Genomic DNA, 26,289 nt, shown 5'->3' with positions numbered 1-26,289 from the left:
AAGGTGGGAGGATAGCTTGAGGTCGGGAGTTCAAGACCAGCTTGGGCAACAGAGTGAGACCCCATCTCTACAAAAAAATGGAAAAATTAGCTGGGCGTGGTGGTTCATACCAGCAGTCCCAGTTACTCTGGGAGCTGAAGCAGGAGGATTGCTTGAACCCAGGAGTTTGAGGCTGCAGTGAGCTATGATTGCATCACTGTACTCCAGCCTGGGTGACAGAACAAGACCCTATCTCAAATAAAAAAAGTCAGGGGGATGGGAGGAGGTTACTGTTTACCAGACAGAGTAGTTGGAAGGATTAAATATGTCACCAAAAACAGATATGGGTCTTATTGCCAGCATTTTTGTTCTTTATCTCAGCCCAGCCCTGGCCAGAGTGTTTAGAGCTGTCCCTAGGCAGGGGCTGGAACACACGGTTCTGGGGCCAGAGTCCATTGTATGCTGCACTGTCAAACTCTGGGCTGCCGGTCAGCTGCAGGGACCCGAGAGTGCAGATGCAGAGCCACTGGGGGAGTTACAGGCTAAGAAAGATGCCACAGTGCTGCCCCCCCAGCCCCCTCTTTCTTCCTGATAGCACCTTTGCCTTTCTGGAGAAATCAGAAGCTATGGCAGGAGAAGGTTGAAGTCTGGAGAAGGTTGTGGTCTGGACAGGTGCAGCAAGAAGGGCCCGGCAGGGGAGGGTGCTATCTGTGCAAGGCAGCCAAAGTGTCCTGGTTTCATTGTGGCTGCTCCAGCTTGGGGACCCACCCTGGGCCTGGGCGCAGGAGGGCAACAGCCTGGTAGAACTGGTTGTTCTGTGGGCCTCCTTAGGCAAGAACTTCCACTCCAAATGGGTTTAAGCCAACACTAAGGCTGCTACTGCATCCTTGACCTTTTCTTTCTTTTTTTTTTTTTTTTTTTGAGACTGGGTCTTGCTCTGTTGCCCAGGCTGGAGTGCAGTGGCATGGTGTTGGCTCGCTGCAACCTCTGCCTCCTGAGTTCAAGCGATTCTCCTGCCTCAGCCTCCCGGAGTCGCTGGGATTACAGGTGCTCGCCACCAGGCCCAGCTAATTTTTGTATTTTTAGTAGAGACGAGGTTTCACCATGTTGGCCAGGCTGGTCTCGAACTCCTGACCGGAAGTGATCCACCCGCCTCGGCCTCCCAAAGTGCTGGGATTACAGGCGTGAGCCAATGCGCCCGGCCTTGACATTCTATTTTTAAATAAAACTCAGGCTTCCAAAAAGAAGCGGATGTTTGTCTAATTCTAATTAGTAACCAGCCAAAACTGAGGCGACAGACATTTCCGAGCAAGCAAGGCTCTCCGAGTGGCTGGGAACCGTTTACATCTTGTTGACAAACACATGTTGCAAGACAGGAAATTACCCTCCTCAGTGCCTATTTTATCTCTGTTTAATTGCTGTTTGATAATAAATTACAACATAGAGTCCATTAATTAAGCTAGCAATGTCCGTGGAACACCAATTCCTTCTGCTGGGAGCCGCCTGGTTATAGGAGCTCTGATTCTGCTGCTGTTTGCACCATGGCACTTTGAGAAGCAGTTTAGAAGGATTCCGGTTGGGTGACAGGACTCCTTGCACAGAAGGAGTGGGTTTGGGAAGCAGGGGAGCTTTGATGAGTGAGTAGAGGGGCAGCCTGGCAGCTGGAGAGCCATGCCAAGTGTTCTCTAATTCAGGACACATGGCTGAACAGAAAGCAACATCAGATTGACTTTTTAAAAAGCAGCTGACGGAAAGCAACCAGGGCCCACTTAACAAGTGTCCATCCCAGAGCCAGGGGGAGCCATGAGCAGCCTAATTCGGTTTGCCGTTCTAAATCAAGTCAATCTAATCAGCTCTGTGGCAGGAGCTTTCACTTGGAAAAGTTCCGCACGCAGGTGGAGCTGGGAAAGATGAAACCCAGCCATTTCCTAACAAAGGTACCACACTGTGCTGGGAGTGCCACTAAGCTCCCAGTGGGAAAGGAGACTTGATGTCTGCCTCCTGCCTGGGGAGGGAGTCAGGAAGTGGTCACCTTCAGAGGGAAAGCCCTCATTAAATTTTAACCACAGGCTCAAGCACAGGGGCTCACACCTGTCGCCTCAGCACTTTGGGAGGCAGAGGCGAGAGAACTGCTTCAGATCAGGAGTTCCAGACCAGCCTGGGCAGCATAAGGAGACCGCTATTTCTACAAAAAACTTTTTAAAAAAATTAGCTGGGCATGGTGATGCATGCCTGTAATCCCAGCTACTTGAGAGGCCTAGATGGGAGGATTTCTTGAGCCCAGGAGGTCAAGGCTGCAGCGAGCTATGATTGTGCCACTGGACCCCCAGTTTGGGCGACATAGCGAGACCTTGTCTATAAAAAAAGGAAAGAAAAGAAAAGAAAAGAAAAAAAAGTTCCGACCATGTTGTCCTGAAATTATGCCATCCAGGCATTCCTGCTGGTCTATCACGGTCCCACTGGGCAGAAGCTTGAGGGAGGGACTATAGAGGAAAAAAGGCTCCAGACAGAAAGGTAAGGAAGGTCAAGTTTATAGCAGTCTGCCCCAGACTAAGTCTGGAGGTGAGGGCATTGTCAGGCCTCAGAGCCCAAGACAAGCCACTGCGTCCCCTGAGACTTGCACCTATACGCCCAGATGGCCTGAAGTAACTGAAGAATCACAAAAGAAGTGCAAATGCCCTGCCCCGCCTTAACTGATGACATTCCACCACAAAAGAAGTGAAAATGGCTGGTCCTTGCCTTAAGCGATGACATCATCTTGTGAAATTCCTTTTCCTGGCTCATTCTGGCTCAAAAAGCTCCCTAACTGAGCATCTTTTGACCCCCACTCCTGTCCGCCAGAGAACAACCCCCCTTTGACTGTAATTTTTCTTTACCTACCCAAACCCTATAAAACGGCCCCACCCTTGTCTCCCTTCGCTGACTCTTTTCGGACTCAGCCCACCTGCACCCAGGTGAAATAAACAGCCATGTTGCTCACACAAAGCCTGTTTGGTGGTCTCTTCACATGGATGCACATGACAGGCATCACAAGAGTGTTAAAGATGCTGGGGTAGACAGATGGGGAGGGTGGGGGGCCACAGAAGACAGACATTGCCGCCTTAACATCCCAGCCCTCAGGTTCACGCAAGTGCTTCCTGAGTGGCTTTAAAAACCTTCCCCTGAGGCCAGGCGCAGTGGCTCATGCCTGTAATCCCAGCACTTTGGGAGGCCGAGGTGGGTGGATCACCTGAGGTCAGCAGTTTGAGACCAGCCTGACCAATGTGGTGAAACCCTGTCTCTACTAAAAATACAAAAATTAGCCAGGTGTGGTGGTGGGTGCCTGTAATCCCAACTACTCATAAGGCTGAGGCAGGAGAATCACTTGAACCCAGGAGGCAGAGGTTGCAGTGACCCGAGATCGCGCCATTGCACTCCAGCCTGGGTGACAGAGCGAGACTCAGTCTGAAAAAACCAAACCAAAACAAACAAACAAAAAAAGCAAAAACAAAACCTTCTCCTGAAACACCCAAACCCAAATGCAACTGCTTAGAGCCACATGGGGAAGCTCTGGGATCAAACCATCTTTACTTTGTTCCACATTAGCAGGAGGAGTGGATGTCCTCAGAGCCGTTTTTGATTATGCCAGTATCTAACTGGGACGGCCTTTATTATGTCACTGTTAATAAGTGTGCCATTCAAATGTGACTTATTCAGAAGATTAAACAAAGAAGTCTGGGAGTTAAGTGCTCTTTTCACAGCCACTCTTGGAGTAATTGCCTAAAAGGGTGATCTGGCACAGCCATGGGGCCCAGGAGTGGGACTGCCCTAGACTCAGCCTCTGGGATCTTGCTGCCTGGGGCAGAGGCTGTGGTTATCCTAGGAAGGTGGTGTAGGGAGTGTGCTGGGCCCTGTCTCCCACCCTCTGTGTCCCCTTTCTTCAACTCTAGGCTCAGTACCACAAGTCGCTATATCCAACTCCTGGTCATCTCAGCCCGAGACTAGCTGGGGCTTTTCATTTGGTCTATTCCAAGACATAACTTCTTAGATAGTCCCCTCTGGAATTGCTGTAGGCAGTCTAAACATATCACCTCTCCTACCCCCAGGTGAGCCTTCCAGTGGCTCCCTGACATCTTCTGGATCAAGTCCCATTTCCTCAAACCAGCAGCATCAGCATCACCTAGAAAACAGCTGGAAATGCAAAATTGGGGCTGGGTGCTGAGGCTCATGCCTGTAATCCCAGCAGTCTGGGAGGCCAAGGTGGGAGGATCCCTTGAGGCCAGGAGTCCAAGACAAGCCCAGGCAACATAGCAAGACTCTATCTCTACAAAAAAAAAAAAAACATAGAAAATTGAGTGGAACATGGTGGCATGTTTTTTTTTTAATTTTTGCCTTTAGTCCCAGTAACTAAGGAGGCTGAGGCAGGAGGAGCACTTGAGCCCAGGAGGTTGAGGCTGCAGTGAGCTGTAATCACACCATTGCACTCCAGCCTGGGCAACACAGCAAGACCCCATCTCTTAAAAAAGAAGGAAGAAAAGGAAGGAAAAAAGGAAGGGAGGGAGGGAAGGAAGGAAGGAAAGAAGGAAGGAAGGAAAAAAGGAAGGGAGGGAGGGAAGGAAGGAAAGAAGGAAGGAAGGAAAAAAGGAAAGGAAAAGAAGAAAGGAAGTGGGGGAGGGAAGGAAGGACGGAAGAGAAAGAAAGGAAAGGAAAGGAAGAAAGGAAGGAGGGAGGGAGGGAGGGAAGAGAGGAAGGAAGGAAGGAAAGAAGGGAGGGAGGAAGGAAGGGAGAGAGGGAAGGAGGTAGGGAAGGAGGGAGGGAAGGAGGGAGAGAGGGAGGGAAAAAAAGAAAGAAAGAAAAGAAGGAGAAAACAAAAGCAAACTCTCAGGCCCCACCGGAGATCTGACCGAAAATTCTGGGGACAGGGCCCAGGAGCTGGTGTTGTCACAGCCTTGGGGGCGATTCTGCTGCCTACTGCAGCGTGCAGGCTGGAACCTTGGTGCAGGTCTCCTTAGGTCTCTCACCATCTGCACTTCACCTCTCTGCTGCCTTCTCTCTCAGCACTCCCTTCCCTCTTGCATTCAAAGTTCCAGCCAAACTGGGCTACCTCCTACCTCCCAGGCCCCAGCACTCTGGGTTACACTTATTTTACTGTAGATTTCCCGCCTCTTTTCTAGTCCCTCCCCTTCAAGGGTAAACAATTTGATGGCAAAGACTGTATCATACCAGCTGCCTGTGTGACAGTGGTGCCTAGCATTTTAGAGTAGGTAATCAAGACATATTAGTTGAGTGAATGAATGAATGAATTAATGAAGACATGCACTTATTTTTTTCTTTTTTTAAGAGACAAGGCCTCGGCCAGGCGCGGTGGCTCACACCTGTAATCCCAGCACTTTGGGAAGCCGAGGCGGGCGGATCACAAGGTCAGGAGATCAAGACCATCCTGATTAACACAGTGAAACCCCGTCTCTACTAAAAAATACAAAAAATTAGCTGGGCGTGGTGGTGGGCACCTGTCGTCCCAGCTACTTGGGAGGCTGAGGCAGGAGAATGGCGTGAACCTGGGAGGCGGAGCCTGCAGTGAGCCGAGATCGTGCCACTGCACTCCAGCCTGGGTGATGAGTGAGACTCTGTCTCAAAAAAAAAAAAAAAAAAAAAAAAAAAGGACAAGGCCTCACTCTGTCAGCCAGGAGTGCAGGGACATGATCATGGCTTACTGCAGCCTTGAAGTCCTTGGTTCAAGTGATCCTCCCGCCTCAGCTTCCTGAGTCGTGTGCCACCACACCCAACTCATTTTACATATTTTTTTGTAGAGGCGGGGGTCTTGTTATGTTACCCAGGCTGGTTTCAATCTCCTGGCCTCAAGCAGTCCTCCCGCCTCAGCCGTCACAGCCACCTGCGTTAGATTCTGTAGCCCATATTGCTTGCCATGAGAATCCCCATTTTTCTATAGAGAACCTTCAGGGAGAGGAGAAGGTCTAGGCTTCCCAGCCAATCTCCTGCTCCCCACAGGCACTTTTTGCCAATTATAAATGGTGATGGTGCTCCATAAATAACTTGGATTCAAATGGATCGCATTCGACTTTTTTTTTTTTACCTTGAGATAGAGTCTTGCTCTGTCGCTCAGGCTGGAGTGTGGTGGCACGATCTCGACTCGCTGAAACTCCACCTCCAAGGTTCAAGTGATTCTCCTGCCTCAGCCTCTCTAGCAGCTGGGATTACAGGCGCCCGCCACTATGCCTGGCTAATTTTTGTATTTTTAATAGAGATGGGGTTTCGCCATGTTGGCCAGGCTGGTCTTTAACTCCTAACCTCAGGTGATCTTTGACTTTAAAATGCTTGGCTGTGCTTGGCCTGGGGCCGTAGCTCACACCTGTAATCCCAGCACTTTGGGAGGCCTAGGCAGTGGATCACTTGAGGTCAGGAGTTCAAGACCAGTCTGACCAATGTAGTGAAACCCCGTCTCTACTAAAAATACAAAAATTAGCTGGGGCAGGGTGGTGCAAGCCTGTAATCTCAGCTACTCAAGAGGCTGACGCAGGAGAATCACTTGAACCCAGAAGGCGGAGCTTGCACTGAGCCGAGATCGTGGCACTGCATTCCAGCCTGGGTGACAGAGAAAGACTCGGTCTAAAAAAATAAATAGATCAATACACAAATAAATAAATAGGTAGTATAAAATGCTTGGCTGTGCTGGAAGGCCTGGGTTCTAGGTTACTTTGCTCACGGGCACTTGCCCCTCTGTGCCTCAGTTTCCTCATGCTGCCTGCCTACTTCCCAGAGTTGCTGCAAGGATCTGCTCAGGATATGAACAGTACCCTGTCTGGCATTGCTTACCCACCTTAGGAGGAAGGGTGAGTATCCATCCAGACAATGAGAACTACCTGCAGTGACGTGGCAGAGGGAATGCAACTGTCTCTTTCCAGCAGCGACCTTGGGGGAATGCAAAACCACTACACACAGAGGAAAACCTGTGAGCCTTGATACGGGCATGTGTGGGGATGAGTGTAATTGATGAAGGCAACTTTGCACGTGAACGTGGGCATTCACAGAACAAGAGACATGAAGAGTGTTTACAGGGTAGTTCCTCAAGTGCCTTCCTCTTACAGACCAAGAAACTGAGCCCCGGAGAGAGGATCTGTGAGCCCGACTCACAACCCACCTTCAGTGTTCCTCTGAAATTGAAATATAAATGTTTTCCTAGTTGGTAGCTTGCCTTTTTCTACTACTGGCTGATGTAATGTTTTAAATTCTGATGAATGTCAAGACTAGTGACATTTTTTTGGATGTGTTTTCTTCCAACCCTAGAGAATTTCTGCTAAGCTCTTTGTGTACACACACACACGCGCACATACGCACACACACTGCTGGCTAGCACAAAGCCATCAAAGGAAATTCGCTTATCAAGACTCTGTTTTTACTTGTTGGTTAATCGCTTTGCGCTTCTCAGGTTATCACACGTGTTCTCTGAAAAGCTGCATTTTAGAGTAGGTGATCAGGACATATTACTTGAGTGAATGAATGAATGAAGCCATGCATTTGATACACATATTTTTTTTAAAGACAATCTGCAAACATTCTCCTCCTTCCCATCAGTTGTTTGCTCTTGAACCAGCATTTACGGTCCAGCTTGTACTTACAACCAAACTAATGATGCTCCTTCAGGATGGATGTGTCAATCAGACTCTAGTGAAGAAATTTGCTAATTGTTTCTCTGAAGTCGTAAGCAGGTAGATTTGGTTATAATGACGGTACATGCACAAATGGTATATATTTGCATGTTAGCAAATGACTCTGTGACTTATCTACCTTTGAAATATGCACAGTGTGACTTATTCACCTATGAAACCTCCACATTGATCCTGTTAATACCCGCGCTGATGCGGCCAGTTGCAGTGGCTCACGCCTGTAATGCCAGCATTTTGGGAGACCGAGGTGGGCAGATCTCTTGAGGTCAGGAGTTCGAGACCAGCCTGGCCAAATGATGAAACCCCCATTTCTACTAAAAATACAAAAATTAGCTGGACATGGTGGCATGTGCCTGTAATCCCAGATATTCAGGAGGCTGAGGTAGGAGAATTGCATGAGCCTGGGAGGCGGAGATCGCAGTGAGCCAAGATCACACCACTGCACTCCAGCTTGGAGGACAGAGTCAGACTCCATCTCAAAAAAAAAAAAAAAAAATCCGCGCACTGCAACAACCACTTACGAATCTTTTTCCTAGTTTCTTTAGAGAAATAACCAGAAAGACTCCTACCTTCTTCTTAACATCTCAGAATAAATAACTACCAAGGTAGACAGCAACAAAGTTTATCCAGAAGGCCTGCAAGGGCCCTGTGGGCCGGAGATGGCGATACTACTACTTCCTTCCTGGTCAGAGATGAGCTCCTACCTGCGGTCCCCAGCCATGGCACGGATACAGTATTGCTGTGTGGTTCTCCAGTGGCCCCTGGTCCAAGCAGACATCTTTTGCCTTGTTGTTGCGAAGCTGCAAGAATAGACAAAACATGATCCATCAGAGCTCAGCTAGTGGAGGTGTGGATGCCCAGTCACTGTTCTACCATGCCTTGGTTCCAACTTCATGATGGGAAGACCACACAGGCCTCTAAGTGAGGACCAGGGCTCAAGTCTGTGCAGTGATCACCTTAGCAAGAAAAATCAAGTCTTAAGGTGGATGGCATGGATCCTAGGTCTCTGTGTCCTGGGCAGCTTGCCCCTACCCTCACAGCACCTCCATTCCTAACATGAAAGGCAATCTGAGGGAACTGCTGCATATAGGAGCACTGGTTACCCAGATCTTAGGCTTCTAAATGGCTCTGAAGCTTCTAAGTAGCTTCTAGGCTTCTCAGTGGCTTCTGAGGCTTCTAAGTGGCTTGTAAAATCCGGTTATCCAGATGGTTAGGCTTCTAAGTGGGCCTCAGCACCAAGATTGGTTTTAATAAACCAGGTAATCAAAGGTTAGCTTTTTAGGTCATTACGTGCATAAAGGCATGAAGAACCTAAAAGCAAATTAGGCTGGACGTGGTGGCTCGTGCCTGTAATCCCAGCACTTCGGGAGGCTGAGGTAGGAGAATCGCTTGAGCCCAGGAGTTCAAGACCAACGCGGGCAACATAGCGAGGCCCCATCTCTACAAAAACATTAAAATAAATTAACCAGGCGTGGTGGCACACACTTGTAGTCCCGGCTACTCAGGAGGCTGAGACGGCAGGATGGTTTGAGCCCAGGAGTTCCAGGCTGCAGTGAGCCATGATTGTACTACTAGACTCCAGCCTGCGTGACAGAGCAAGATCTATTTCTAAAAAAAAGAAAAAAAAACCTAAAAGCTTACTATCATAAAATGCTCTAGCAGTATCTATATATTCAAAAACATATACGTATGCTGTGCTAAGCACCATTGTAGGTGTTTGGAACGCACCCACGGAGGAAACAGACAAAAGTCCCCAAAGCAACACCCGTGAAACTAGGCATGGGTCTTTGGGAGCGTGTAAGAACTGATCTCATTTGGATCTCTGGGTGCACTGTGATCTACACGGGTATCCATCCCACCAGCACCCTAGGGTCCCAATGGGTGGGGAAAAGGTAATGTTGCTGGTCCTCTCCATCTATATTCATTCCCCTCCAGATTATATTCCCCATTGAAACAGACAGGAAAAGGCATTCTGTTTCTTTTCTTTTCTTTTTGAGACAGAGTTTCGCTCTTGTGGCCCAGGCTGAAATGCAATGGTGCAATCTCGACTCACTGCAACCTCCACCTCCTGGGTTCAAACGATTCTCCTGCTTCAGCCTCCCAAGTAGCTGGGATTACAGTTGCCCGCCACCATGCCAAGCTAATTTTTTGTATTTTTAGCAGAGACGGGGTTTTACCACGTTGGCCAAGCTGATCTTGAACTCCTGACCTCAGGTGATCCACCTGTCTTGGCCTCCCAAAGTGCTGGGATTATAGGCGTGAACCATTGCGCCTGGCCGGCATTCTGTTCTTTATGTACCCAAATTGTGTTTAGGCTCAGACAACTTGAGCATATTTTTTTTTTCTTTCTTTTGTTTTTTTGAGACAGAGTCTTGCCCTGTCGCCCAGGCTGGAGTACAGTGGCGCGATCTCGGCTCACTGCAAGCTCCGCCTCCTGGGCTCAAGCCATTCTCCCACCTCGGCCTCCCGAGTAGCTGGGACTACAGGCGCCTGCCACCACCCCGGCTAATTTGTTTGTATTTTTAGTAGAGACGGGGTTTCACGATGTTAGCCAGGATGGTCTCGATCTCCTGACCTTGTGATCTGACCGCCTCGGCCTCCCAAAGTGCTGGGATTACAGGCCTGAGCCACCTCGAGTAGACTTTTAAATCCTTGTTTTTTTTCTTTGAGTGACAGGGTCTTGCTCTGTACTCCAGGCTGGAGTGCAGGGTCGCAATCATAGCTCACTGCAGCCTCCATCTCTTGGCCTCAAGCAATCCTCCCACCTCAGCCTCCCAAAGTGCTGGGATTACAGGTGTTAACCACGGTGCCTAGCTGAGAGCTCTTTACATGTTAAGGACATGAATGTTTTAACAGAGTATTTGCTTTACGTCATGATTTGAGACTGCCAGGCTTTTAAACTTTGTTCTAATGTTTCTGCAATCAAATCTATCATTCAGTAATTTAATAAATATTTATTGAAGGCCTAGTAAGTGCCTGACACTGTACTAAATTTAATGAGCAAAACACAAATAACATAGTCCCTGCCCTGAAGTAGTCCACGGTCTACTGCAATGACTGAAATATGCTAGGGCCAACAAGGAGAGCTTCTTTTTTATTTTTTATTTTTTAGATGGAGTCTTGCTCTGTCACCAGGCTGGAGTGCAGTGGCACAATCTCGGCTCACTGCAACCTCCACCTCCTGGGATCAAGTGATTCTCGTGCCTCAGCCTCCCGAGTAGCTGGGATTACAGGCACGTGCCACCACACCCAGCTAATTTTTGTATTTTTAGTAGAGACGGGGTTTCACCATATTGGCCAGGATGGTCTCAATCTCCTGACTTTGTGATCCACCTGCCTCGGCCTCCCAAAGTGCTGGGATTACAGGCGTGAACCACTGCGACCGGCCAAGGAGAACTTCTTTACCCCTTCTAAGGATTCAGAGATAACTGCTAAGAGGTGACTCCTGCCCTAAGCATTAAAAGCATATGTAGGCTGGGTGTGGTGGCTCACGCCTGTAATCCCAGTGCTTTGGGAGGCTGAGACCGGAAAATCGCTTAAGGTCAGGAGTTTGAGACAAGCCTAGGCAACATAGTGAGACCCCAACTTCACAAAAAATAAACAAAATTAGCTAGGCATGGTGGCATGTGCTTGTAGTCCCAGCTACTTGGGAGGCTGAGGTGGGAGGGTGGCTTTGGTCCAGGAGTTTAAGGCTACAGTGAGCTGAGACTGTGCCACTGGATTCCATCTTGGGTGACACAGCAAGGCTGTGCCTCAAAAAAAAAAAAAAAAGTTGTCTAGAGCCAACAGCAGTGACTCACACCTGTAGTATCAGCTACTAGGGAGGCTGAGGTGGGAGGATTGCTTGAGCAGAGGAGTTCCTGGCTATAGTATGTCATGATCATGCTATTGTACTCCAGCCTGGGCAACAGAGCAAGACCTTATCTCTTTTCTTTTTTTTTTTTTTTTAAAAAGGAAGAGCTATCTAAAAAATGGTGTTTGATTAATTTGGTTTCTTTCATTTAACACTATAGTCTATCTGAAATGTATATCTGTAAATGGTGACACTCAGCAGGTAGAGAAGGAGTAATAGAACCAGATGCCTTAAAACGTTAACATTGATTATATCTGGGAACTGGGATTTGGAGTAAGTTTAGTTTTCATCTGTATATTTCCAATAGACTGTATGTATTGATTTTATTATTTTAAAAAGAAAGTCTGTAAAACCAAAAGGCTTCTCTCTTCCAAATAATCAGACTCTGATCACAATGTCACCTCCAATGCCACTCCCACTGTATGGCTCAAGGGACATCATTTATACTGTGGTTGATGTCAAAGGCAGCTCCTGGAGTTGTGGGGTGCACAGACTGTGGAGCTGTACACAGCATCTCTGGCAGTCTTCTAGCCTAGGTGGTTTGTGCCTATAGCCCCAGATACTCGGGAAGCGAAGTGGGGGAATCGCTTGAGCCAGCACTTCAAGGCCAGCCTGGCAACATAGTGAGACCTCATTTCTACAAAAAAAAGAAAAAAAAAAAAATTTTAGCCAGGTGTGATGATGTGTACCTGTAGTCTCAGCTACTCAGAAGGCTGAGGTGGAAGAATAGCTTGAGTCCAGGAGTTCAAGGCTACAGTGAGCCAAGATTGTGCCACTGCACCCAGCCTGGGGGACACAGGCTGGTCATCATTTTTATTGTTTCCTTTTTAGTAACTATTTTTCTTCTAATGATGAAAGTATCACCTAACATTAGTGAAAGTTGGAAAAGCATGACAAAGTACCCCCACCCCTAAAACTGCCCAAAGTCCTACTTACTACCCAATATAATTATAAGTATCTTCTGCATTTCCCAATGCTATTATCACACTTGCTTCCAATCTAAAATAGCAGCAAATTGAGTTTTATCATCCTGAGTTTTTTCCTTTTAAGCATTATGGTATCAATATTTTTCTCATGTCATTAAACTTTCGTACGTACCATTTATAACAGCTATAAAATATCTCAAACCATGAATGCATTATATTCAACTAATCTTCAAGTGAAATCAAAAAAAAATTTCCTCAAAAATAACATGTCTGAGCTGAACAATTTTACTCTCAAATCTTTGTCCTTATTTCAGATTATTTGCTTGGGATAAGAGTGGAGAAGAAACTATGATTGTCATTATTAAGCTTTTTAATACATTTGGCTCAAATTGCTTTTTAAAAGGCTTGTTTCAATTTGCACTATCACAGAGGATATGATTTTTTTTTCATATTACTAAGGCCTTGCCTATAAAGTATCAACACATATTCCAAAAAATGAATCTTTGTTCATTTGCAGATAGAAAAAAAAAAAAAAACCTCTGCGTATTTAATTTTTTATTTTCTTTGACTATGAAATAAATTTAAAATTGTCATGTGTTTTTCATCCATGTGTATTTTTTCTTGTGTAACTGACCTTGTACTTTGTTTATTTTTCTTTGGGGATGTTTTATTTTTGTTGTTTAAATTAAAATTTTAAAATAATGCCTGTAATCCCAGCACTTTGGGAGGCTGAGGCAAGTGGATTACTTGAGGTCAGGAGTTCAAGACCAGCCTGGCCAACATGGCAAAATCTCGTTTCTACAAAAACACAAAAATTAGCTGTACGTGGTGGCGTGTGCCTGTGATCCTAGCTACTAGGGAGGCTGAGGCAGGAGAATTGCTAAAACCTGGGAGGTGGAGGTTGCGATGAGTCGAGATCGCGCCACCGCACCCTAGCCTGGGCGACTGTCTCAAAAAAAAAAAAAAATTAACTTAACTTGCGAAGCTTATTATATATTAACGGTATTTGTTCATCTATAGCATTTGTGGTATGTGTATTTCCAGTTTGGTGTATTATTTCTCTACTCAGTTGATATACAGATTATTTTAATATTTATGAGCCTGGATCCATGACACATTTCCTTTGTATTTCTTGCATGGCTTTCATTCTTAGAAAGCCCTTCCGGCTGGGCATGGTGGCTCACGCCTGTAATCCCAGCACTTTGGGAGGCCAAGGCGGGTGAATCACGAGGTCAAGAGATCGAGACCATCCTGGCCAACATGGTGAAATCCTGTCTCTACTAAAAATACAAAAAATTAGCCGGGTGTGGTGGCAGGCACCTGTAGTCCCAGCTACTCGGGAGGCTGAGGCAGGAGAATGGTGTGAACCCGGGTGGCGGAGCTTGCAGTGAGCAGAGATTGCGCCACTGCTCTCCAGCCTGGGCGACAGAGTGAGACTCCATCTCAAAAAAAAAAAAAACCAAAAACAAAAGAAAGCCCTTCTTCATTCAGAGATGAGATTCATGACTATTTCCGCATGGTTATTTTATTATTACTTTCATGTAATGCTACAGTTCATCTGAAATCTACTTTGGTAAATGGTGAGCTGTAAGAATCTAAATTGATTTATTTTCCAAAGAGCTAGGCAATTGACCCAGTTGTCTTAGGAATAATCCATTCACTGCCCATTGTTGTTCAATTCTTCCTTTATATTTAATATTACTTAGATAATTAAAAAAAAAATTCATGCTTTTATTTTGGAGAAGAAAAGGCAAGGCAGTTTATATCTATTAATAACTATTGCTGTGTGCCAGGTACTTTTGTTTTTTTTTTTTTTGAGACAGAGTCTCACTCTGTCACCCAGGCTGGAGCGCAGTGGCGTCATCTCAGCTCACTGCAACCTCTGCCTACTGGGTTCAAGCGATTCTCCTGCCTTAGCCCTGAGTAGCTGGGATTACCTGTACCAGTCACCATGCTCAGCTAGTTATATATGTGTGTGTGTGTGTATTATATATATATATAATACACACACACACACACACACATATATATATATATATATATATATATATATATATTAGTAGAGACAAGGCTGGTCTTGAACTCCGGACTTCAAGTGATCCGCCTGCCTTGGCCTCCCAAAGTGATGGGATTACAGGCATGAGCCACGGCACTTGGCCATGCCAGGTACTGTTCTAAGAACTCTACATATCACAGCTAATTTTATACCCCCAGGAACCCTGGAGAGGAGATACTCTCCTTCCTCCCATTTTATAGATGAGGGAATGGCTGCCAAGAGGACCCACATGGCTGGTAACAGCCTACTAGGATTTGAACCCAGCAGGCTGGCTCCAGTCTTCATGTATCCCTAACCGCCCTAGAGACTGCCCTTGCAAGACGTGAGCATCCCATTCCAAATTCCAGCTCAGGAGGGTCACCACTCTACACCCCGATGACTTAACCTGTGGCGGATTTACTTTCTCTAAAAGGCAGCAGGCAAAGAATAGGAAAATCTACAGTTGTAGAAAAATGTAAATACTCTTAAGTCAAAGGGATTCTTCGTAGCTCTAACCTGGTAATCACAGGGAGTCCCAGGGAAGAAAACCAGATTGCAGAGCTAATGGGGTGTCTCAGCCAAATTGAGACCACTGGGCTCCCTGCTCCTTGGCCTGACTGCATGTCACCGATTCTATCTCAAACAGGCATCGCAAGGGAGAACGAGGTGGACGCGTGAGTGTTTCTGTACGAAGATGTTCTCAGCAATGGTACTTGCGATATTTTAAAATTGGAAAAGACAGCAGTGTCTATGTTCTCAAGCAAAGTCCAGCTTACACAAAAAGTGGAACCATGTGTGGCCATTAATTACTGACAAAAAGTATTTCATGATACACTTACATATCCTCCATATTATTGAGTAAAGTTTCAAACGATTAGGCATTGTGAATGGAATCGTTTTAGCAAAAAAATACATGGGTATATACACATGCACACACACACACACATACACACACATACACAGAGTCCAGAGGTCCATACATCAAAGTGTACATGTTATCTCTGGTATCCGGATCCCCATGTCCAATCTTGGCTTCGTGACTTACACGCTCTGTGACCTTAGGTAAGTTAGATAATTTCTCTAAGTTTCAGTTTTCTTATTAAGAAAACAGAAGTAACGCTAATCTCTCATAAGGTGAAGGTGAAATTAATTTGTATGCAAAAAGCACTTAGAATACTGCCCAGTACTTCAAAAGCACTCAACTATTCACCCCTAGTATTATTATTTTCAAAATGTTCTCAAATGCATATTGATGGTATTTGTAATAAGAGAAAACTCGCTTTGCTTTCAGGTTTAGAAAGGTGATACGATCACAGCATAGACAATCTGAGAACATTTCCTCCTTTCTTTGATGATAAGTGATTCCAGCCCACAGCACAGAGCAATGGAGGACTCCAACCCCCCTGTCTCTCTTTACATCCAAACTTCCTTCTCAATATCTCCATTCACAGGTCTCAGAGGACCTCAAAGTCAAAATTTCCCAAACAGGATTCACTATCTGCCACATATCTCAGGAAAAGAAGACTGTCATAGTCTTTTATCCATAGTCTCTTATAACATTCATCACATTTGTTCCCTACCCCAACCCCCTGGCTAGAGAGAATCTTGCTATCAGGGCCGGCACCTCCAAAAACCACTCATTGAATAAATGAATGAGCAACTCTATTTCTCCCCAGCAAAGCAACCTACAGCATAGTGAACAGCATTCCAAGCCAAAAGCATGCACGGTCTGATTTACCTCCCCGTAAGCAACGGTATTATTGTATCTTCTCATTTCTGGGTAAACATGGTCCAGGTACCACTGGAAATTCTTACACTTTAAACTTTTCCTTAAGGCTCTTCTTTCAGAGACATCACCGATGTCAATTCCCGGATTCTGAAAAGAGAGAGAAGTCAAGGGGTGTTAGTGACTATGGAGCTCTGGCCAGAGTGGGGCACAGGTGGAGTCACTTTCAGGGAAAGCTTCACATAGAAGATCTTAAGCCTGAGCCAGGCGCAGTGGCTCACGCCTGTAATCCCAGCACTTTGGGAGGCCGAGGCGGGCAAATCACGAGGTCAGGAGTTCGAGACCAGCTTGGCCAACATGGTGAAACTCCAGCTCTACTAAAAATACAAGTAATTAGCTGGGTATGGTAGCGGGTGCCTATAATCTCAGCTACTCGGGAGGCTGAGGCAGGAAAATCGCTTGAATCCAGGAGGCAGAGGTTGCAGTATGCTGAGATCACGCCACTGTACTCCATCCCGGGCGACAGTGTGAGACTGTCTAAAAAAAAAGAGAGAAGATCTTATGCCTCTTATGCTTATTCAGAAGGGTTTTTTTGTTGTTGTTCTGGTTTTATTGAGACGGGCTGGCAGTGCAGTGGTGTGATCTCATCTCACTGCAACCTTATCCTCTTGGGTTCAAGCAATTCTCCTGCCTCAGCCTCTCCAGTAGCTGGGATTCCAGGCTCACGCCACCATGCTCGGCTAATTTTTGTATTTTTAGTAGAGATGGGGTTTCATCATGTTGGCCAGGCTGGTCTTGACCTCCTGACCTCAAGTGATCGGCCAGCCTCGGCCTCCCAAAGTTCTGGGATTACAGGTGTGAGCCACCGCACCTGGCAGACAGGGTGGTTTAAGTAGACCTATTTGACTCATCCAGACCCAGGCCAGGGAACCCTCCTTCCTGAGCAAAGTCAGGAACCTGCAGCAACAAAGGTCGCAGCCAAGCCAACCATCCTTATCATTGTTGTGCAAATGGATTTCTGGGACACACTGATGTTGATGACTTACATTCTCAGTTTCTTCTCTTCCACATTTCCTTAGTAACTATCAGAGACAATTATTAGAGGAATTATTTGATTAGGACAAGAAAAGAAATGCCTACAACCACCTCCTGTCTTTCTTTCCTATACCTGCAAAATTTCTCCTTTTGTTGGCTCTTTGCGAAGTTCATTATATGCAGAAGTGAAAATAATTTTCCATTGCAAAGCTTGTAATGATGTTCTAATGAATAATTCACTCTGCTTTTACAGAAATGAACCTGTAATGGCTGCTGTGTGCTGACAGGGAAAATAAAGTATCTGAAATATGACTCCACAGACTCAGCTGCAAGATGGCCAGGAATTAGCAGAGACAGGATGCATTGGGGGGCCTAAGAGAAGACTCCCAATTATGTCATTAAGATCACTTGGGCAGTCAAACAGTGACTTTAAAGGGAAATCTCTTTAAATGTCAAAGTTATTCAATCTCAAAGACAACCCTGAGCAGTAACCTTTAACTCTTTGTTTTAATATATTTAGCATGATTCATGAAATGGTCTTTTTTTTTTTTTCTGAGATGATGTCTGGCTCTTGTTGCCCAGGCTGGAGTGCAATGGTGCGATCTTGGCTCACTGCAACCTCTGTCTCCCAGGTTCAAGCGATTCTCCTGCCTCAGCCTCCCGAGTAGCTGGGATTACAGGCATGCACCACCACGCCCAACTAATTTTGCATTTTTAGTGGACACAGGATTTCTCCATGTTGGTCAGGCTGGTCTCAAACTCCCGACCTCAGGTGATCTGCCCGCCTTGGCCTCCCAAAGTACTGGGATTACAGGCGTGAGCTAATGGTCATTTTTAAAAAGCCTGGTAGGTTACCACTGGCATTTGGGACAAGAGATTGTCTGCAGTCATGGACAAAGCACTTGGCTACAGTCAAAAGACTTGAGTTATTTGTAACTCTAAGTCACACCACCATTCCAGGTCAAAACTTGAGGCCAGGTGCAGTGTCTCACGCCTGTAATCCCAGCACTTTGGGAAGCTGAGGTGGGAGGACTGCTTGAGCCGAAGAGTTTGAGACCAGCCTGGGCAACCTGGCAAAACCTCATCTCTACAAAACATATACAAGTTAGACAGGTAGAGGGTGCACGCCTGTGGTCCTGGCTACTCAGGAGGCTGAGGTGGGAGGATGGCTTGAAACTGGGAGATGGAGGTTACAGGGAACCAAGATCGTGCCACTACACTCCAGTCTGGGTGACAGAGTGAGACCCTATCTCAAAAAAATAAACAATTCCCCTTTACAAAGCAGGAATAATAATAATACCGATTTCACTATTTCACAGGGCTGGGGTGACATTTTGTATGAGGACCTGAACTGACATCCCTGCCCATGTGCTTTGTGTGGGGCCTTAAGCAAGCCCCGTTTAGCTTCTCATAGCTTCAATTTCTTCATCTGTAAAATGAACATCATAAAATGTTCATATCAAGCTAGCATTTATGGAACACTTAATATTTGCTAAGCTGTGTTCTCAGCCTTATTTTATCTTCACAGGCGTCCTATCAGGTAAATTTTAACAATCCGTGTTTATAGATGAGGAAACTGAGGCAGACAGTTCTTACATCATGAGGTTGTTATGAGAATTAAATGAGATATTACAAATAACGACTTGCTAGGTACCTGGGACATAGTAAGTGCTCAATAAATGTTACCTATATTTAAATAATAATGGCTGAAAGCACTTAATTGCTTAATAAAAGTGCTAAGTAGCCAGAAGGGGTTTTTTAATTCTTGAGAATGTATTTCAAAACCTATAACAACACTGAATAAATTCCTCACTTTTATCTTCTTGACCCGCAAATCTGGCACATATCCAACCGTATTTCTTCTGTTCCGGGCTCTAGCCTCCTGACACATAGGGGTTGCCATCTCTCAATGGGCACCACCCCAGGTGACTTTCCAGCATGGCTCAGACACCTATGGGTGCTCTGGCTGAGGAGATAAACTGACCTGTGGCTGAGGGTGCAAGTTACGCCACTGTGCAGCATAGGACGAACTAGGCACCCTATGCCAGGTGCCACTCTCAGCATGCCACATGTATGAATTCATTTAGTTCTTACAGCTACCCCAGGAAGGAGAATCTGCTATTATCCTCATTTTACAGCTGAGGAAAATAAGGCACAGTTGACCCTCTATATCCACAGTTTCTGCATCCATTGGTTCAACCAACTGCAGACTGAAAATATTTTTTAAAAGCCCAGTAAGAACAATATAACAATAAAAAAACACAAATAAAGCATAAGAATTATTCACATAGCATTTACATTGTATTATCTATAAGTAATCTAGAGATGATTCAGCCATAAAAATAAATAATTTAACTGCAACCTCTGTCTCCCAGGTTCAAGCGAATTTAACAGTATTTGCAATGACCTGGATGAGATTAGAGAGTATTATTCTAATGGAAAACCAAACACCATATGTTTTCACTGATATGTGGGAGCTAAGCTATGAGGACACAAAGGCATAAGAATGATACAATGGACTTTGGGGACTTTGGGGGAAGAGTGGGAGAGGGGCGAGGGATAAAAGACAACAAATATGGTGCAGTGTATACTGCTCGGGTGATGGGTGCACCAGGATCTCACAAATCACCACTAAAGAACTTACTCATGCAACCAAATACCACCTGTACCCTGATAACTAATGGAAAAATAAAAAAAATAAAAAAAAAACTTTGTGCTGCCATAGATAGATAGATAGATAGATAGATAGATAGACGGGAGGTTATGCTTAGGTTATATGCAAATACTACGCCATTTTGTATCAGGGACTTGGGGATCTGTGAGTTTTGCTATCCACAGGGAGTCTTGGAACGAATTCCCTGGGGATACCAAGGGATGAATGGTACAGAGCAGATGAGTGGATTTGGTCAAGATCTCCTGATTCACAAATGATAGAGCTGGGATTCAAACCACGCTAACGTACAACTACCACACGACACTCCAGTGGGACTGCAGTAACATGGAGATTTCCTTGGGCCATCTTCCGAGCAGAATGCGGAGGAGAGCTGAAGAACTAATTTGACATAGAGTAAAGGCATATGACACAGGGCAGCTGGAGCTCCATGGGAAGTCACACACAGTGACAGGATGAAGGGTCTGCTGCCAAATATCTGGGCAAGAACTTTGTGGACATAGCATATGATCAGGAGCAGGGCAGTCAGATTAACATAATAAGACTGGGATTAACACAATAAGACTCTTCTAATCTCTGTAAGTGGATTTAAAGACATTTCCATTGTGCTAGCCCTTGCGTTAGGCAGGAGTTCTAAAGCTGAGACTTCTGTGAACCCCTTTGAAATGCATTCATAATTTTTCTTTTTTTTTTTTTTTGAGGCGCAGTCTCCTCTGTTGCCCAGGCTGGAGTGCAGTGGCCGGATCTCGGCTCACTGTGCTCCGCCTCCCGAGTTTACGCCATTCTCCTGCCTCAGCCTCCCGTGTAGCTGGGACTACAGGCGCCTGCCACCTCGCCTGGCTAGTTTTTTGTATTTTTTTAGTAGAGACGGGGTTTCACTGTGTTCGCCAGGATGGTCTCGATCTCCTGACCTCGTGATCCACCCGTCTCGGCCTCCCAAAGTGCTGGGATTACAGGCTTGAGCCACCGCGCCCGGCCAATGCATTCATAATTTTTCTAAGCATGAGCATTTTCTGGGGAAAAACGACTGGTTTATTAAAGAAATTGTGACCAAACAGTAAGGATCACTGTTCTGGGGTGGTGGGGAAAGGCTGGTGATACCTACCTCCAGCGGCAGGTTCCACGCTATGTACACATGAGACTTGTAATCGTCCATCCAGACCTCAGCAACGCGGAGAGCATTCCTCTTGGTGTAGAAGCCGATGTTGCTATTATATGGCTTCTTCTTCCGCTCAATGTGGGCCACCCGTGAGCAAGGAAGGACCTCCATGCTGCCCCCACAGAGCCATACCTAGGGGTACAAAGATTTCATCAGCCTGAAAAAGAAATTCCCAGAGGCTATGCCCCCTCCCCAAGCCCAAAAGCAATGGTTCAGCTGACTTTGCATACATGTGAAATACATTTTAATATATAAAGCCAATGAGAGGTTGTGCACAGTGGCTCATGCCTGTAATCCCAGCACTTTGGGAGGCCGACATGGGTAGATCACTTGAGGTCAGGAGTTGGAGACCAGCCTGGCTAACATGGTGAAACCCCGTCTCTATCAAAGATAGAAAAATTAGCCAGGCATGATGGCATACGCTTATAATCCCAGCTACTTGGGAGGTTGAGGCACAAGAATCACTTGAACTTGGGAGGTGGAGGCTGCAGTGAGCTGAGACTATGCCACTGCACTCCAGCCTGGGTGACAGAGCAAGACTCTATTTCTAAATAAATAAATAAATAAAGCAGGCCGGGCGCGGTGGCTCAAGCCTGTAATCCCAGCACTTTGGGAGGCCGAGATGGGCGGATCACAAGGTCAGGAGATCGAGACCATCCTGGCTAACCCGGTGAAACCCCGTCTCTACTAAAAAATACAAAAAAAACTAGCCGGGCGAGGTGGCGGGCGCCTGTAGTCCCAGCTACTCGGGAGGCTGAGGCAGGAGAATGGCATAAACCCGGGAGGTGGAGCTTGCAGTGAGCTGAGATCCGGCCACTGCACTCCAGTCTGGGCGACAGAGCGAGACTCCATCTCAAAAAAATAAATTAAATAAATAAATAAATAAAGCAAGCCACTGAAAGTTCAAAGCTGGTTTGTTACTGCAGTATGGTCTAACATAACCTGACTAAACCATACAAAAAAGAGGCTTGGGAGAATTCTTATAGAAACAACAGCTCAGGATATAAAATCTACCTCTAGGTAAGAAAGGCCCATAAACCTAAGCTGACCATGGCAGCACAAGAGTTTTCTTAAGTTCTCAATAATGCACAATTGACATTCCTGAAGGTTGCCTTTCCCACCTGGCTGAAGCTGTGTCCTGCCAATGTAGAATAGAAAATTCATACTAAGAAACAGATCTTCTTTATTCATATCAGCACAAGCTGTGTATAATGATTTAGTTCTGTGGTGTGTTTTGTTTTGAGACATGGTCTCTCTCTGTCTCCCAGACTGGAGTGCAGTGGTGTGATCAAAGCTCACTGTAACTTTGAACTCATGGCTTCAAGTGATCCTCCTGCCTCAGCCTTCCAAGTAGCTGGGACTACAGGTATGTGCCTCCATGACCAGTTAATTTTTAAATATTCTTTGTAGAAATGAGGTCTCGCTATGTTGCCCAGGCTGGTCTCACACTCCTGGCCTCAAGCGCTTCTTCCACCTAGGCCTCCCAAAGTGTTAGTATTACAAGCATGCGCCACTACTCCCAGCCTAGTTCTACACTGTTAATATGCTCTACTTTGGAGTCCTATGGGTACAGATGCCAAGTCTTCTGGAAGCATCCACTCCAATGCCATCATGAGCAGCTGTCGCTTGCTATTACTGAACTATTCAGAAGGAAGGCTGCAATGATGGCTGCCTTTGAGGGATGCAAAAGCCCAAGTACGTGGGACTTCTCATCCCTCTGCACAGGGATGGCAGGCACCTAGGCTGTAAGGCCCTGCTCCAAAAGGAAAGCTGGACCATCCAACTTCTCTTGGTCCAGGTGGGAAAATAAAAAAAGAAAAACCTTATTGTCAAGAAAAAATTAATTTATGGAAATGAAGTTCCCAGTACCAGTAGAAAAAAAGGAAAATGACAGAAAACTTTCTGTGAGGGACCTGTGAGGCTGTTCTGTTGTGAAGACACTGTATGCTCTGTATAAGTGACAGTTTTTGCAGGTGAGCTGACTCAGGTGGGCTCACCCCAAGATGAGTCACTTCAAGCCATTCCACCTTTAGTCTCCCAGTAACCACCACAGCAAGAACACTGGGACACTTTTGAGTGTCTGCATACTCCCTTCTTGACTTTTGTTGACTGAATTTGGTGGCAAAATTTGTTTGGGTGTGTATGATGTTTTGTTTCTATTTCCCAACTTTGGTCATACTACAGGGAAATGATACAGATAGAAAATTCTCCCATAAAGCAAGAATCCTCACTTTGCTTGCTTCTTCCAGGAGGAACTGTGGGCTAAGTGATTAGTAGAGAATAGATGTTCCAGACTTCTTTGATCTGGGACTAGACAGCTAGGTGCCCTAGCATGTTAGGTTAGACCCAGCTGCTGGCCATGGAAGGAAGTCAAGGAGGCCAAATGTTGGCAAATGGCCTGGGAATAGAGACAAGAAACTGGCGTCTTAGAGACTAAAACAAGGCGGCTGAATTTCAAGGGATGGACAATATATAAAGAATCAGGGTCTCACAATGATGTTGCCAGACTCAGGGAATGAATGAAAAGATGTACCACATTCAAGGACTGGAAGAATTAACATTGTCAAGATGGTAATATACCCAAAATTGATCTAAAAATTCAACACAATCCCTATAAAAATCCCAGCTGGATTCCTTGAAGAAATTAACAAGCAGATCCTAAAGTTCATAAGGAAAAACAAGGGACCTCAAATAGCTAAAACAACCTTGAAAAGAACAAACTGGGAGGACTTCACTCTCCAATTTCAAAATTCAATACAAAGCTACTATAGTCAAGACAGCGTGGTACTGGCATAAGGACAGACATACAGATCAATGGAATAGAACTGAGAGTCCAGAAATAAACTCTCACACTTATGGTCAACTAACTTTCACCAAGGGTGTCAAGACAATTCAGTGGGATAAGGAATAATATCTTCAACAAACTGTGCTGGGACAACATGCAAAAGAATGGACATGGCTCCTACCTCACACCATATGAAAAATTAACTCAAAATGGATCAACGACCTAAACGTTAAGAGCTAAAACTATAAAACTCTTAGAAGAAAACATAAGAGTAAACATTCATGACCTTCGATTAAGCAAAGGTCCAACAATTGATTAATGCATAAACAAAATGTAACATATCCATATGATGGAATATTATTTGGGAAAAAAATGAAATGTTGATATATGCTACACTATGGATGAACCTGGAAAGCATGCTAAGCAAGATAAGCAAGTCACAAAGGATTATATATTCTATGATTCCATTTATATGAAATGTCTGGTAAATAAATTGATGGTTGCTTGGAAGGTGGTGGGCGGGGGGCTGGAGGAAGGTAGACTGACTGCTAATGGGTTTGGGGTTTCTTTTTAGGTGATGAAAACATTCTAATATTGATTGTGGTGAACTTTGCACAGCTCAAACATACTGAAAAAAACCACTGAGTGGCACACTTTAAATGGATGAATTGTAAGAGTGTGTGAATATATCTACAAAGCTGTTACAAAAATAGATAGATAGATAGATAGATAGATAGATAGATAGATAGATAGATAGATGGGGGAAAGTAGATGTGGGGGTGAATCTCAGTTTGGGGAGGCTCAGGAGGATGGATGGAAGCACAGCAGAGCTCTTCAAGGACTCATTACTTAGCAGGGATGACAGACACAGGTGCATAAGAGACCTTAGCAAAAGCCTGAAACCCCGTCATGAGAATGGAGGTGCCAAGTGGGAACAGAACCCACAAGCCAGGCTGACTTGGCACCACATCCTCCATAAGCCATCCAGACCAAGGTCAGAGTGGCTTTCACGCCTGGGGTGCAGCCAAACTGCCAAGAGTGTTCAAGTGGATGTGGCTGTTAGGAGTGGAGGTGAGAGGATGGAGGAGCCAGATGTTGGCTGTGTTAGCCCTGTGTTGGATACCAAGCCTTTTAAGCAAGGGGAGGGAGATGGCAAACAGACATGTGGCAGGAAGCTCAGCACATCTGTCCCGTGTGGCAGAGACACGGACTTCCTATCCTGGGCTCTGTGGTGTGGATATCAGCCAGCACACTCAGTGGGCATTGACCTAGGGTCCCTCAGCTCTCCCTGTAAAGTCTGGGGAGGACTCAGGGGCTCCTGGGCTGGCAGATATCTTGAAGATATGCCCCACTGTGGGGTCTAGCAAGCCCAGGGTGAACTGCCAGGGTCAGTGCCTGCCCAGGAATCCTGCTGCTGGCCTGGATGCCCACAACATTGCCATTGCCGGGCATGCATTGTGGTCATTATCCTGCCTGCCCCAGCCTACTCTGCACTTTAGCTCATCACCTCCAGTGACGCAGACTGGATTTAAAATCCTGAGCATGAACTATCATTAGCAGCACCTCTTGGGTGAGACAGAAAACGAGGGCTCCTCTTGCTCACCTCTCCTCTGCTCTCCACTTTCACAGCTCCCTTCCCTTAGAGAGGCAAGTATACCCGCTCTGCCTGCTCCAGACCCCAGGACCAGTCCAGTAATGACAGAAAACACCAAACACCAACTCCCTCATCAGCTCATCACAGATGAGGAAACTGAGGGTAAGAGAGGTGAAGTAAGTGATTTATAACCCCACAATCAGTAAGGGGAGAAGTCAGAACCACACCCTCCACCACATGTGACAGCAGCAGACACTGGCTTCTCCTGCCCAGGGAGAGCTGACCAACAGCCTGTAGACCCCTTGGGTCCTCCTCAGCCACAGCCCTGTCCCTCACTCCAGGTGCCGGGTTGGCGCCTCTGACCTGCATTGTGACCACAGTGATCGGGGGAAACAGTGAGGACAGAGCTGGGTGTATGCGTATATCCAGAGGAAGTTCCATGGATCTGGAGTGGCACCAATGATATCCTAGGGTAGGAGGTCAAAGCCTGCTGCTGCACAATGCCATGTGGCAGCATGGCTGTGCAAGGGACACTGGAAGATGCCTGGGAGACAAGTGATTCTCTAAGCCCAAGGCTCTGCTCTATGTTGCTTGGCAGTGATCACCGGCAGAGCTCATGGGCTGGCTCTAAGTGACGATAAGCTGATGTGAAGTCTGCCAGTGGTTAAGCAACCAGGCCTACATAGCAGAAGGAAAGAAATGTAAGAAAGTGGACTGAAGGCTTTGAGCCTTAGCAATAAACCAACAGTCCAGCTAAGTCCCCTATGGAGGGGTATTCCTGGAAGCAGTGATATTCCACCTTGGCCTCCGAGTCCACCCGAGAGGTCTGGAAGCAAAAGGGGCACCCTCCCTCTAAAGGGAG

General features: G+C 46.0%; 1 protein-coding gene across 1 annotated transcript in view; it reads right to left on the bottom strand.

Annotated features, from left to right (window-relative positions):
* Nucleotides 1–26,289, bottom strand: part of GALNT17 (polypeptide N-acetylgalactosaminyltransferase 17) — a 619,422-nt gene that overhangs the window by 30,074 nt on the left and 563,059 nt on the right. Inside the window, exons 7-9 of the mRNA XM_033193345.1 lie at nucleotides 20,995–21,180; nucleotides 16,196–16,333; nucleotides 8,348–8,443 (exon numbers count right to left, since the gene is read on the bottom strand). Of these exons, the coding sequence (XP_033049236.1) occupies nucleotides 8,348–8,443; nucleotides 16,196–16,333; nucleotides 20,995–21,180 (420 nt within the window). The remainder of the gene's footprint in view (nucleotides 1–8,347; nucleotides 8,444–16,195; nucleotides 16,334–20,994; nucleotides 21,181–26,289) is intronic.

The sequence above is a fragment of the Trachypithecus francoisi genome, unplaced genomic scaffold (genome assembly GCF_009764315.1).
Source record: "Trachypithecus francoisi isolate TF-2019V2 unplaced genomic scaffold, Tfra_2.0 Lachesis_group4, whole genome shotgun sequence".
NCBI lineage: Eukaryota > Metazoa > Chordata > Mammalia > Primates > Cercopithecidae > Trachypithecus > Trachypithecus francoisi.
Note: the sequence above shows the minus strand (reverse complement) of the source record. Positions and strands in the feature narration are given on the sequence as shown.